The sequence below is a fragment of the Cavia porcellus genome, unplaced genomic scaffold (genome assembly GCF_034190915.1).
Source record: "Cavia porcellus strain 051 isolate PalLab524CR breed Dunkin Hartley unplaced genomic scaffold, mCavPor4.1 scaffold_6, whole genome shotgun sequence".
Lineage (NCBI taxonomy): Eukaryota > Metazoa > Chordata > Mammalia > Rodentia > Caviidae > Cavia > Cavia porcellus.
In genome coordinates, this window is record NW_026947489.1 from 39,453,471 (window position 1) to 39,467,210 (window position 13,740).

The 13,740-nt window shown below is 49.9% G+C and overlaps 2 protein-coding genes across 9 annotated transcripts in view; one reads left to right on the forward strand and one right to left on the reverse strand.

Moving 5' to 3' along the window:
• The window catches only part of Arhgef2 (Rho/Rac guanine nucleotide exchange factor 2), a 48,713-nt gene extending 41,980 nt beyond the window's left edge, over positions 1-6,733 (forward strand). For all 8 annotated transcript variants that reach the window (XM_005006167.4, XM_005006166.4, XM_013158754.3 and 5 more), the window contains 9 exons: positions 70-137; positions 1,766-1,966; positions 2,308-2,427; positions 2,559-2,626; positions 2,728-2,763; positions 2,973-3,023; positions 3,186-3,626; positions 4,225-4,408; positions 5,622-6,733. In XM_005006167.4, coding sequence (XP_005006224.3) covers positions 70-137; positions 1,766-1,966; positions 2,308-2,427; positions 2,559-2,626; positions 2,728-2,763; positions 2,973-3,023; positions 3,186-3,626; positions 4,225-4,408; positions 5,622-5,695 — 1,243 coding nt within the window. In that variant the 3' untranslated portion in view covers positions 5,696-6,733. The remainder of the gene's footprint in view (positions 1-69; positions 138-1,765; positions 1,967-2,307; positions 2,428-2,558; positions 2,627-2,727; positions 2,764-2,972; positions 3,024-3,185; positions 3,627-4,224; positions 4,409-5,621) is intronic.
• Positions 6,734-9,874: 3,141 nt separating this feature from the next.
• Rxfp4 (relaxin family peptide/INSL5 receptor 4) lies at positions 9,875-11,676 on the reverse strand. The gene is made up of 2 exons (XM_063249591.1): positions 10,204-11,676; positions 9,875-10,088 (listed from the first exon to the last, which is right to left on the reverse strand). Exon 1 carries the CDS (start codon positions 11,242-11,244, stop codon positions 10,222-10,224), a length of 1,023 nt encoding a protein of 340 aa, XP_063105661.1. The 5' UTR covers positions 11,245-11,676; the 3' UTR covers positions 9,875-10,088; positions 10,204-10,221.
• Positions 11,677-13,740: the final 2,064 nt, after the last annotated feature.

Consider the following 13,740-nt stretch of genomic DNA (forward strand, 5'->3'; position numbering starts at 1 on the left):
CACTGAGTCGTGGATGAGACTTGTTCACCATCTCCTCTTCTGATCCCACTGACTTTGTGACCCCTCCAGATGCCCATCCCGGGAGGACTTCCCTCTAATTGAGACAGAAGATGAAGCTTATCTGAGGCGCATCAAGAGTAAGTCTACCCACAGGAATGCCTTAAATGATTTGTGATGTGTCCATATAATGCAATACTATGCAAAGGTTAAAAAGGTGAGTCAGCTGCTGGCTCTGTGAGGACTGATAAACACATGTGAACCAAAATACGTTAAGTGAGAAAAGCAAAATTTAAAACAGTACAAAGTGTATGCTGCAATTGTGTAAAAGTAATGTGGGCAAATACATGTGCATGTGTATATTTTTTCTGTATAATACTGCTACTATAGGCTAACTCTGGGAAGGGAAATGTGGAAGACCAGGGTTGGGCAAAAAAGTTAGTTTTTAGCTATAAACCCATTTATTAGCTGGCTACATGTGACCTAGCTGCTATGCATGGATAAGTTTTGTTTTTTGTTTTTTTTTTGTCTTTTTGAGACAAGGTCTCGCTGTGCAGTTTAGGCTGGCCTTGAGCTCACTTTGTAGCCCAGGCTGGTCTCGAACTCGAAAGGATCCTCCTGCCTCAGCCTCCCGAATGCTGGGATTACAGGCATGAGCCACCACGCCCGGCAGGATAAGTTTTTTTTTGTGTGTGTGTGTGTGTGTCTTTTTCGTTTTTTATTGGTTTCAGGGATCAAACTCACAACTGCCTGCTTGCAAGGCAGGCGCTTATGCCGCTGAGCTAAATCCCCAGCCCTGATAAGTTGTTTTTTAAAAAGTAAATTATGGGGCTGGGGTTTTAGCTCAGCGGCATAAGCGCCTGCCTTGCAAGCGGGCAGTCATGAGTTCGATCCCCGGTACCAATAAAAAGGAAAAAGACAAAAAATAAATAAATAAATAAAAAGTAAATTATTCCTCTCCATTTAAGAGTCCAAAATGGGAAGTTCAGGGTAGTGGTATGTTTCTAACATCTTCAACAGTATGTCAAAAGTGCCTGTAATCCCAGCACTCAGGAGGCTGAAGCAGGAGGATCACTATGAGTTTGAGGCCAGCTTGAACTACATTGTGAGACCCTGTTTCCAAAAAGAAAGAAGAGATTGAACCCAACGAATGCCAACCTACATCCCCAGTGCTTTTTATTTATTTTTTATTTGGAGGCAAGATCTTTTAAATTGCTTGGGCTGGGTTTAGACTTATAATCATCCTGCCTTAGCTTCCCAAGTAGCTAGAACTACAGATTTGCATCATTTAAGAGACAATCTGAAAAAAAGAAAAGAAAATCTGGAGGTTGCTCACATCAAAGAGCCAGAATTTAGTCATGTGGCAATGCCTAACTGCAGGTTGGGCTGGAAACCATCCTTAACTGGGAGCCATGTACCACTTGAAATTTGTGTGTGGTCTCAAATTAAAGATGGAAAGGATGATATAGACAACCTATAACTTTGCCACAGATGTTTGTTGTTTTATAAAAACAAGAGTAGGGCTGGGGATTTAGCTCAGCGGCATAAGCACCTGCCTTGCAAGCAGGCAGTCGTGAGTTCGATTCCCAGTACCTATAAAAAATAAATAAATAAACAAAAACAAGAGTAAATGTTACTTTTCAAGCCGCCCCCTCCCCTGATTTTTTTTATTTTTCATGAACAAAGTCCTGCCATTGGCCCGTGCCCCGCCCCACCTCAGGCTGCCTTTCCTCTGGCCCTGCCTCTGCTCACTTCTCCCTTCTCACAGTGGAGCTGCAGCAGAAGGACCGGGCACTGGTGGAGTTGCTGCAGGAGAAGGTTGGGCTGTTTGCAGAGATGACGCACTTCCAGGCAGAGGAGGACTCTGGAAGTGGACTCTCCCTGCCTACCCTGCCCAGGGGCCTTTTCCGCTCTGAGTCCCTTGAGTCTCCCCGTGGCGAGCGACTGCTGCAGGATGCCATCCGTGAGGGTGAGGGAGTCCCCCCATGAGCCATCACAGCATACAGACACAAGGCCAGACCTAAACACACACACACAGGAGGCTGTCAGTCCACAGTCCATAAATACCGAGTGCCTGTCCTGTGCCAGCACCTGGGAAAGCTAGGGCAAGAGGCATAGTCCTTGCTATTGGTCAGCATCTCTCACACTGCATGTTTCTGCTGTCCTGTGGGAGTCTTTAATAACTTTTGCCTCCTGAATGGTTGGTGAGTGAAACCCTGCTGCCTGTGTAAATGACTTCCCCAGATGCCCGAATGTCCCTGTGTGCTGCACAGCCACATACCTGTCCTCACCTCCTCCTCTTTCCCTCAGTGGAGGGCTTGAAAGATCTGCTGGTGGGGCCTGGTGTGGAGCTGCTCTTGATGTCCCGGGAACCAGCTCTGCCCTTGGAACCAGACAGTGGTGGAAACACGAGTCCTGGGGTCACTGCCAGTGAGTGCCAGGGCAGGGGACCAGGGTCATAGGTGGGAGGGGCTAAAGAGAGTGGGTAGTGCTGAGTTGATTGAGTGGGGCCAGGGCCATAGCAGAGTTAGCCTAGCTCATCCTTTTCCCCTTTTCAACAGATGGTGAGGCCAGAACCTTCAATGGCTCCATTGAGCTCTGCAGAACTGACTCAGATTCCAGCCAGAAGGTGGGTTCTTGAGAGGTTTTATTACTTAGCTGGAGGGTAATTTGGGACAGTTGCTTTATAGATCCTGCTTGCTGACTCCTGGTTCTTGTCCTTTTCTGTAGGATCGGAATGGAAATCAGCTGAGATCTCCCCAAGAGGTGAAGTGGGAATTTGGTGATATAAGAGATAGAAGGGAGGGAATTGTCAGTCTGAGAAATTGTAGCCCATTATGGAGTGGTGTGGGTGAGAGTCTCCACCTCAGAGTGGATCTATAGATACTGTCAGCCCTGTACCCACACTTGCTTAACTTCTGGGCACTCCAGCTATCCTGAAGTTTGGGCCCTGCCCCCATCTTCTCTGCCCTCAGGAAGTGTTACAGCGATTGGTCAACCTCTATGGACTTCTCCATGGCCTGCAGGTAAGCGGGCAGGGCTGGAGTGGGGAAGAAGAGGCCTGAGATGCACTTATAGCGCATGTCCTTCAAACTTTCCAGGAATGCTAACCTGGGCCATGGGTGGTGAGGGTGAGAGGGAGAAGGAAATGGGTTTCCAACACACCTTCTGCCCCTGTTCCACTCTAGGCAGCTGTGGCCCAGCAGGACACTTTGATGGAAGCCCGGTTCCCTGAGGGCCCTGAGCGGCGAGAGAAGTTGTCTCGAGCTAACTCTCGTGACGGGGAGGCTGGCAGGGTTGGAGCACCTGTGGCTCCTGAAAAGCAGGCCACAGAACTGGCGCTTTTGCAGCGGCAACACGCACTGCTGCAGGAAGAGCTGCGGCGCTGCAGGCGGCTGGGTGAAGAGCGGGCAACGGAGGCTGGCAGCCTGGAGGCCCGGCTTCGAGAGAGTGAGCAGGCCCGGGCTCTGCTGGAGCGGGAGGCTGAAGAGGCTCGAAGACAGCTGGCTGCCTTGGGCCACACTGAGCAGCTCCCAGCTGAGGCACCCTGGGCTCGCAGGCCTCTAGACCCTCGACGACGTAGCCTCCCAGCAGGTGATGCTCTGTACTTGAGCTTCACCCCCCCGCAGGTAAAGTAGCTTCGAGTAGTGGACTGATCTGAAGCAGACACAGGGCCTGCAGGACCTGAAGGACATTGAGCTGATGGAGATTGGAGCCCAAATCAATCAGGCAACAGACTTGACAGCCTTGTGTGGTAGCATGCTCCTGTGATCTCAGCAGTGTGGGAGAAACAGGCTCAAGGCCAGGCTGGGCAATTTAGCAAGACCTTGTCTCAAAGTGAAAGATAAGTGGGGCATGGTGGTGTTCACATGTAATCCCAGCACTCTGGAGGCTGAGGCAGGAGGATCACTGAGTTTGAGGCCAACCTGGGCTACGTAGTGAGACCCTATCTCCAAAAAAAGGTAAAAGATAAAAAGGCTTGGAGATGAAGCTCAGTGCAAAGTCCCTGGGTTCAGTCCCCAGTACCACAGGCACTCACGCAAAATTTAGATTTGTACAGGGGTGAGAGTGTTGACAGGAAGTAACATGGGTGTTACAGTGAAAGAAATAGGAGCAATGGAGCTGCCAGGAGCTGACAGAGAGAGCACTAGGGCCCAGCTAAGCAGAACCTGCAGTCTGTACTCTGCTGAGTCCAAGCCTGCTGCTTTTCCTGCCTGCTGTACATAGCCCAGCCGAGGCCATGACCGCCTGGATCTGCCTGTGACGATTCGCTCTGTGCACCGATCCTGTGAAGACCGAGAGAGGCAGGAGCTAGGCAGTCCTGAAGAGCGGCTGCAGGACAGCAGTGACCCTGATACTGGCAGCGAGGAAGAAGGGAGCAATCGTCTATCTCCACCCCACAGTCCACGAGGTGAGACCTTGACAGTGCTGAGCATGGAATAGTATGGACTGTAGCCTGGGTACAATCCCTTAGGCTGTGGCTGCCATAGGGGCCTTAACAGTAATTCTTGGGAGAGAGAGGACTCATTTTTCTGATGATGTGTATGGTGAAACTCTAGGAAGTGGTATTGTAGGGGCTTTTCTGTGGCTAATTTCCAACCTTGTTTCTTGTTTTTTATCTTTTTTTATTGTACTGGGGATCAAACTCGCAACCTTGTGCTTGCCAGGCAGGCACTTAGGGTGCTGAGCTAAATCCTTGGTCCTGTTTTTTGTCTTTTTGAGACAGTCATGCTATGCAGTTCAGGCTAGCCTTGAGCTCACTGTGTAGCCCAGGCTGGTCTCGAACTCAACAATAATCCTCCTGCCTCAGCCTCCCAAGTGCTGGGATTACAGGAGTGAGCCAGCCTGCCCAGATTTGTTTTTTGCTTTTGAGACTGGCCTTGAATTCACTTTGTAGCCTGGGCTGGCCTAGAACTCGCTGTGATCCTCCTACCTCAGTCTCCCAAATGCTGGGATTATAAGTGTATACCACCATGCTTAGCTTTTGTGTTTTGTTTTCTTTTAATGTACAGGGTTGAGGATGAAACCCAGGGCCTCACATATGATAAGCAAGAACTGTACCACTGAGCTCAGCTTTTCAAACTGAAATCAGTTTTTAAAGTTAAAAAAGAAAAAGTAAAATAAGACCTCAAATGGTTGATTCAGAAAAGCAAAATAACCCAGCTATAGTGACTCCATGTTAGAATCTTTTTTTTTTTTTTTTTTTTTTTTTTTGTCTTTTTCTTTTTTATTGGGGATCGAATTCATGACTGCCTGCTTGCAAGGCAGGTGCTTATGCCACTGAGCTAAATTCCCAGCCCCCCATGTTAGAATCTTAAACTGGGTTTTTTTGTTTGTTTGTTTTTTGTTTTGTACCAGGTATTGAATTCATGCCCTCATGCTTGCCTGGCAGGTGCTTGTGCCGCTGAGCTAAATCCCTGGCACTGTTCCGTATTTGATTAATCCATTTGTGTGTCTGTATGTTTCCAAAGTATGCCAAGGACTATATGGAGGACATTCCTCTCACCCAAGAATTCATCCACCAATAGCCCTGCGGTCCCCAGCCTGGAGACAGGGAGGTGTCTGTGTAAGGTGCATGTGCCCAAGGTACACCCTAACTCACTGGATTCCCTTGTTCCCTTCAGACTTCACCAGAATGCAGGACATCCCAGAGGAGACAGAGAGCCGTGATGGGAAGCCACTGGCTTCAGAGACCTAAGGGGACTCCTTCCCCCACCTGGTGCCCTACTGAAGAATGTTACTGTTGGGGCAAATGCCAGGGACTCCAGTTTGCCAATGATGAGGGAACATTTGAAAGAACTGCTGATTGTCCTTGCCAGCTCTTGGGATCCTTCGATACCTGGGGCCATTTAGGAAACTGGGGGATTTAGGTCACAACCCCCCCAGTGGCATCCAAAAGCTACACCACAGATGCCAATTTGTTATGCCTTCTTCCCTCTACTTTAGGAAGATTTATTTATTTATTGTTTATTAGTTATGGGGGAGAGGGAAGATTAGAAGGACCAGGGACATGGGAACCAAGCCATAGGGATCGGGGGCCTTGTCCTTTTACACTACTGGGGTACATTCAGGCTTCCCTAGCAGCCACTGACTGTCCCCAGCAATACCCACCTTTGACAAAGACTGCAGCCACAGGACACTCCTGCCCCGTAAGCAGGGCTGTGGGCTAGTCGTGTCCCTCTCCCCACTCCCTTCACCCTCTCACTGCTGTTCTCCCTTCTCTTCATTCTCCAGGAAACGCAGGCAGAGTGCCTCCTCCCTGGAGTTGATGGAGTGGAGATTAGGGTGGCCATAATGGTTTATTGAGGGTGAGGGAAAAAACCCACAGGGACCAGGATGTTTTGTTGTTTTCTTTTCTTTTTTGTACCAAAGCCAGCTGCACGTGTTTTATATTTTTAAGAGAAGATGTAGACAGTTAGAGATCACACCCTTCTATTTCCACCTCTCAATTTAAGGGGCAGGGGTGACTGACTTCTCCCACTCTCTGCAGTTATAGGGCTCCTATTCTGACCTCTTTGTCAGCTGCTTGGAGAAAGTTCTAGGGTCGGTTGGGAAATCTCTACAAACCCTGGCCTTATCTCCCACCTCAGCGACCATGACTTGAAATCTGGAGAATTTGTCAATGGAGAATGCCCACCAGCTCCAGCCATTTTTCTGCCAGTTTGATTGTTTAAAAAAGAAAAGAAAAAGAAGAAGAAAAACACCAAGCAGGGAAAATTAAAGACCTGAAACCCTATGAGGTGCTGTTTTATAATATCTGTCATTTGTGGTGCAGTAGTGACAGAGAACTGGGCGGTGACCTCAGTTCCTCTGATGGAGCCTTTTCCTCTTGCCAGTAGGCCTGTTTCTACCTCAGTCAAGAGAGGGCACTAGGAAAGGAACCCACTGTAGCTCTTTTACTGAAAAATACAGAGCAAAATGAAGTGGCACTCAGCTCCAGTGGCTGATGGAAACTCCAATATACAAAACTTGTTTTCATCTTATTTGTATACTGTGCTTAGAAGTCACATCTGCCTGTTGGCCCCTCTGGCTCAGTTCTTGTTACCATCTCCCTGAAGTCACTTTTCAGATCTAGCCCCAACCTGCCCTGGTGTCTCCACAGTGTCAGAGCCCTGGGATGACCCCTTCTGAGGGCTGCTCATTTGTGCTTTGCCCAGTCTGCAAGAGATAGCTGTTTTCAGTTCTTGTTTTCTTTTGGGGGGTTGGGGTTTCACTTCTTATTTCTGATTGATAACCCTGTGCTTGGCCTGTAAGGGCAGGGAGGTAGAGTCTCAGGCTATTGGAGTCTCTGGGGTAAGATGAGAAGAAAGGGGTTCAGGACCCCAGCTAGAATAAGGAATTGAAATTGCATGGGGAGCAGCCAGCACCCACTCTTGCAAGATGTTTTCTCATTTGTGGAAATCCCAGGTGGGGAGGGGTTCACATGTTAACCATGGGTGCAAAAAGCATGCTGGACTAGCGTGGGCAAACCAGGAAGGGGCCAGCTTCCTTTGCTTGCTTTGCTCTGCCTAAAAGCACCAGAGTGTCATTCACACCATTTCAGACATACCAGCTCAGGGCTCAGCAGCTGCCCTCCATGTTGACCAGTGGCAGCTGAGAACCACACCTGTAAGGTGGAGGAAGACTGGTAAGAGTGAATGGTATGTTTATCTCCAAAACCCAGCCCAGGAGAAATGACTGCATTCTCCCAGCATTCCCTCATGGATTCAGAATCAAAATGGAAACCTGGAGACAGATCCCAGAGGGTATGGACAAGCCATTCCTTCACCAAAACTCTCGTCTTTTTTTTTTTTTTTTTTTTTTTTTTGTCTTTTTGAGACAGGGTCTCACTATGCAGGCTGGCCATGTGCTCACTTTGTAGCCCAGGCTATTCTTGAACTTGCAACAACCCTCCTGCCTCAGCCCCCTGAGGGCTAGGATTGCTGGAGTGCACCACCATGCCCAGCACTCCCTCCTGTTTTAAGTACCCCACAATTTCTATGGTGTGCTTCTTCCTGTCAGGGCCCTCTTCTATCTTTGACCATCCTGTTGCCTCCCAAATTCTGCTTTGAAGAATTCAGATCTTATCCTCTGTCCCTCCTGGTGTAGGTTTAAAACTCCATGACCTTATAATCAAAGGAAACAGGGCCCAGCCTCCCATCAAAACCTTGTCTCCATTTCTAGCGGAGCTCCAAGGTCCCAGCTGGCTGTACCCAGTCCTGCACACTGCTGGGACTGGGCCCTTCCTTCCTTGCCCCCTCTCATCTCTGAAGGCAGGTCTATTCCTTTCACTCATTTCTGACTTGAACCTGTGAAGTTTTTGTCAATATTTACCTCTGGCTCCCATAAAGCAGAGATGCCCCCGCAGGAGCCAATATCCGGAGCCATCAGAGAAGCCTCGGGGTGGTAAGAGGGAGACAGGTGGGAGAGGATTTTCCATCTTCTGAATTGGCTGGGAACAGACAGAGTTTTAGAACCAGTTTAAACATTGTCAAATCAAGGAAATTAAACATTGAGAGGCTAATTAACTTTCTCATTGCTTAATACGTTGTGAATTGGGTGGCTCTTCAGAACCTCAGTAATCCAGTGAAGTGAGACAGGGGGGCCTGGAGGCCTGTGATCTTTCCAGAGGGGCAGTGCAGCTGTGGGACACTGAGTGGCCAGTGTCATCCTGAGTCACAAGATGGCCAGAGCTGGGGGTAGGGAGAGTGGAAGTGGGAGCTCCACCCATTTTCTCTCTGCCTTTCTGTTTCCCTCCTCCCCGCTCCCTACACTGGGCCTGTACTGGGGATTAAACTCAATCTTCACACTGACCCACACCCCCATGTTTAATTACTTTAAACCTGGGTCTTGCTAGATGGCGCAGGCTAGACTCAAACTTGCAATTCTGCTTCAGCCTCCCAGACTGCTGAATTATAGGTATAAACCACCATGCCTGGCTGAAAGTTCCTTCTAAGGACTTTGATTGTAGATGAGTTATAATGATCAGAGGCGCCTTCTGCCCTGGATACAACCTTCAAGAGATGCTTGAGGGGCAGCCCTGAAGTTCACTCTGAAGACTTTCATTATACGCCTGACTATGTAAAACCATTCCAAAGGAAAACTTCACAGCTTCCCTACTTCTGCAGTCTCCCAGCCCCCTTACTTCATTTTCCATGGAATGTGAGAATAATGTGGAAATCTTCAGGCACAGGCCGTTTTACAGAATAGACCACTGCAGCATAGAGCGGTAAATCTGCCGCAAGATACAGGTGCCTGACATGGAGGTGAGAGGTACACTGAGCTAAGTGTTTGGTGTAGGGAAGAGGACTACCACCAACCACTTTGTGGCCCTACCTTCGGCTTCTCCCAGACCTTTTCTTCATCTCTCACCTCCCTTCATGCCACCTACCACCCCATTTGGCATTATCTTGTCATCTCTGTTTAATGCCTCAGTTAAGGAGAGTCACAGGTGCACCAGGGTCTGGCAGGTGCTGGGGTTCCAGCAAGATCCCACACTTGGCATTTTTTTGTAGGGCAGGTAACCTTTGAGACTGAGGCCGCTGCTGGCATCAAGCACCTATCATGGTGAGAAGACGGAGATGGCCAGGGAAGAGGGCGGTTTTGGCCTTAGTTCTAGCAAAGGAGAAAAGAAATCCTGTTTTTGAGGTGAGTAGAGGGACAAACAAAGGGTCTATTACTCTAGACCCCTAAGGGAAATAAATCCTGAAAATTCTTACAGGAGGCAGAAATAGTAAAAATTATTCTATACTAAATTGGAGATGAAACTGGGACAAGAGATGGAGACACAGAGCTGACTGTGGTGGCACATACCTGTTATCCCAGCATTCTAGAAAGCAGAGGTAGAAGGATTGCAAGTTCTAGCACAGCCTGGCAACTTGGCAATTTAGTGAGACCCTGTCTCAAAAATAAATAGACCAGACAATTTGTGGGTAATCCAGAAGTTTATTCTGAGCTTCTTTTCCACCTCCAAATAGAGACTTAAGCTTTGTCACACCCAGCCCCAACCTGGGCCCTGCATCCAGAGTTGGTGGTTGGAGATCAGAATTTCCATGGGCCTGGCTGAGATGGCAGCCTCTCCCTAGATGTGTGGATCCTGTGCCTGGCAGGTCCTAGAAAGAGGAGACAGTGTAGCTTTGCCCTTCGACCAGGTGTCCCTCTGTGCGTATTTGCAAGCACATTAGAGGTACTCTCCTAGGGAGTGCTCAGTATTCACGGGCTGCCTACCTCCTTTAGGACCACCTGCTACAGCCAGCCGGGGCCCTGGGGCCACAGCCTGGATCGCAGATCCCTGAAGGTGTCTGCCAGAGCCTGGCGTGGCTCTCGCCGCAGCAGACAGTACAGCACAGGGTTGAGGCAGCTGTTGCTGTGTGCCAGGCAGGTAGTGACAGGGAAGATGTAGGTATGAACAGTGTAGAAAGTTCTGTTCCAGGACACCAGGTCAAACTTCACCAGGACACCCCAGAGAGTGACCACATGGTTGGGAAACCAGCAAAGGAAGAAGCAGGCCACCAGGATACGGACAGAGCGGGCCACTACTCTACTATCCCGCCGCTGCCGTTGCCGCCTCCGCAGGAAAGTCACTAGCAGCAGGTAGCTGGTGGTGATTATGGCCAAGGGCAGCACAAAGGCAAGGATCACCCTCTGCAGCTGGTAGGCCCCCTGCCAGTATCTGCTGGGGAAGCGCAGCAGGCAGAGGCGCACACCCCATACCTCACCCTCAGCCCCAAAGATGGCTGTGGGCAAGGTCACCACGGCTGCTGCCACCCATACTGCTAAGGTGGCTACACGGGCCCAGAAGAGTGAGAGGGGGGTGCGTGGCCCTGCAGCCATGGCCACGAGCCAGTACCTGGCAACACTCAGGGCCGTGATGAGGAAGATGCTGGCGTAGACATTGAGGACGGTGGCCGTCAGGATCATCTTGCAGAGGGCGCTTCCAAAAGGCCAGTGGAAGTCCAGTGCTGACTCGGCTGCCCAGAAGGGCAAAGTAAGCGCCAACCCCAGGTCTGCCAGAGCCAAGCTGAAGATGAAGGTGTCAGAAGGTGGACCAGAGACTCGCCGGGCACCACAGTTACCCAGCACCCACAGCACAGCCAAGTTCCCCAGCAAGCCGATGGCCCCCACTAGCCCATAGGCCAGGGCCACCATGATTCTCAGGGCGAAGAATTCAACAGGCAGTGTGGCATCATCAGCACCCAACACCCCACCTCCAGAGCCATTGATCCAGAAGAACATAGGCAGTGGGACCGAGATATTGGATGTGGGCATTGCAGAGCAGCAGAGGTTGGTGGTGCGGGGTGGAGGGGCCAGCAGGTACCTGCCAGACTGGCAGGTGCCACGGCAGGCTCTCGGCAGGAGGCTCTGGGGCTGTGTACTTTTCAGGGGCCTCTGGCTGTGTGCTCACGCCCACACTTGGAGGGAGGGGTATGGATGGACTGCCTGTCCCTTCCCTGCTGGGTGGAATTGGTGGTGAGTGGGCAGGGCAAGAACAGACCCAAACAGCCGGGGATGAGTCTCTGCATGTCCATGTGCATATTTAAGAGGGACTCAGCACAGCAGAAAGGAAACAGGAGGAGTTATCCTACTGCAGAGAGCAGCCCCCAGGCTCCACCACAGGGTGAGAGCCAGATGCTCCCTAACTCCACACCCAGTGGTTGCTTCAGCAGCATGTATACTAATAAGAAAGGGATGACCGCAACCAAACTGGAGCTCCCCTGCTGGTTCCCTTGGGCCCCGGGGGTGGGGTTGGAGGGGGTCACAGGCAGGAAACCAGAACCAGGGTTTTACAGAGAAAGGAGCAGAGGCTCAGAGTCCCACACTGCTGCTCACTGGCTGCATGGCGTTGGCTGAGTTGCTATTTCCTTGCCTCAAAGCTTCAAGAGTTAGAGCCAGTGGTGACAAATCCACCTGCAATTCCAGCTACTTGGAAAACAGGACAGTGGCATCATTTGAGTCTGGGAATTCAAGGACAGCCTGGGCAGTATAGAAAGACCTAGTCTCTAAAATTTGTAGTCAGTGCTTACCATGTGTCAGGCCCTGGGGTTTGATTCCCAGCACCAAAATAAAATTAAATTGTGAAAAATTCTGATAAAAAGTCTGCTTCACAGAATCGCTGTGATGAAATAATATACATGAAATGGTACTTCTTAATAAGTTTTTCTTAGTACCTAAGTGCAGTACATGTGTATATGTGATTACATTCATCATGGGGAGCTGGTACATGTGCATAACACGTTTCAAGACAGCATTTTTTATGTCTTTGCAATGACTTATTTCAAAGAAATCTGGAGTGTTTGTGGTGGAAGGTAGCAAGACATTGAGCAGCTATTGTCGTCATGCCCCGGGAACTGTGCCAGCTAAAGCAGGTTGGAATTCATCTCAGCAGCAAGTGACCCTGTGGCTAAGAATAGGGAGGGGAAGGAGAGAGAGGAAGTCACAGCTTCCTGTTCCCTCCCCACTGCGAACACTGGGCCTGTGAGCATCTGGATGGGCCTGGGCCTGGGCCTGGACCTGGACTCAGTTTGTGTGAACCTCACCACCCCTGCTGCTGCCTCACCTTCCCTGCTCTGGTCTGATGGTTCAGGTAGTCCCACTCTATCCTCCACTTCCTGAGCCCCATTTTAGAGCTCTGGATCTGTGATGTGCCCTTGCCACACTTCAGCCTGTCTCTCTACAGTCTGTCCCAACTGTGACAAGTACCTCAGTAGCTCTCCCTTTCTTTCTTTCTTTTTCCTTTTTATCGGTCGAACTGACGACTGCCTGCTTGCAAGGCAGGTGTTATGCTGCTGAGCTAAATCCCCAGCCCCCTAGCTCTCCCTTTCATACTCACATCTCTGTCAAGTCTCGGTCAATTGCAGGGCCTGCGATGGGGAAAAGAGACTGTGGGAAGTGCATTGTGTAAAAGAGTAAGACTGGGGGCTGAAGATTTAGCGCGGGGGCACAAGCATCTGCCTGGCAATCAAGAGGTTGTGAGTTCAATCCCTGGCACACACACAAAAACAGCAAAATTTCTTTCAAAGATTCTAAGCAACACCTTGCCCTCTGCTGGCTAAGTAAACTAATGTTTGACATTCAGGTCTCTTGGGGTTCTGAAGAAGCTGAGACTCCCTTTGGGACAATAAATTAGCACTGGAATTGATGAACCCATATGAGGAACCCAAAAAGGGAGAGATCCCAGGCTGGGTGCCAGGTGTCTGGGATTCTTGGGCAGGGATGAGTATGGAAAGGGTAGTTAATAGGCAGTGTCGAGCCCAAGTCTTATGAAGACCACTGCCTGTTCCTGTGTGGCTTGGTGCTAGTTAGTCCTCTCAGGGCTATGTCTACCATTCTGCCCACCCACAATCACCATGCCAGCCTAGGAGTTAAGATAGTTTCAGTGTGGGGGGCTGGGGGTTTAGCTCAGCGGCATGAGCACCTGCCTTGCAAGCAGACAGTCGTGAGTTCGATCCCTGGTACGGATAAAAATGAAAAACACCAAAAAAAAAAAAAAAAAAAAAAAGATAGTTTCAGTGTGTTTGCCTGATCTTCTCTTGGAGTCAAGAAAAGAAGCTGGGCCAGGATGACAATGCATAATGTATGTACCTGTAGGGAGCCACGAGACAGCCCCATTGCTGCCTCCCTGCCTCTCTCTCTCCGTTATGGGCACAATGCCTCTGCCTACATTAACCATAATCCTCTCCTGCTCACGTCACATACCCGGACGTGACGATGACCCTGTTGTATTCACATCATGAACTCCATAGGCATTTCTTTCCACACACTATC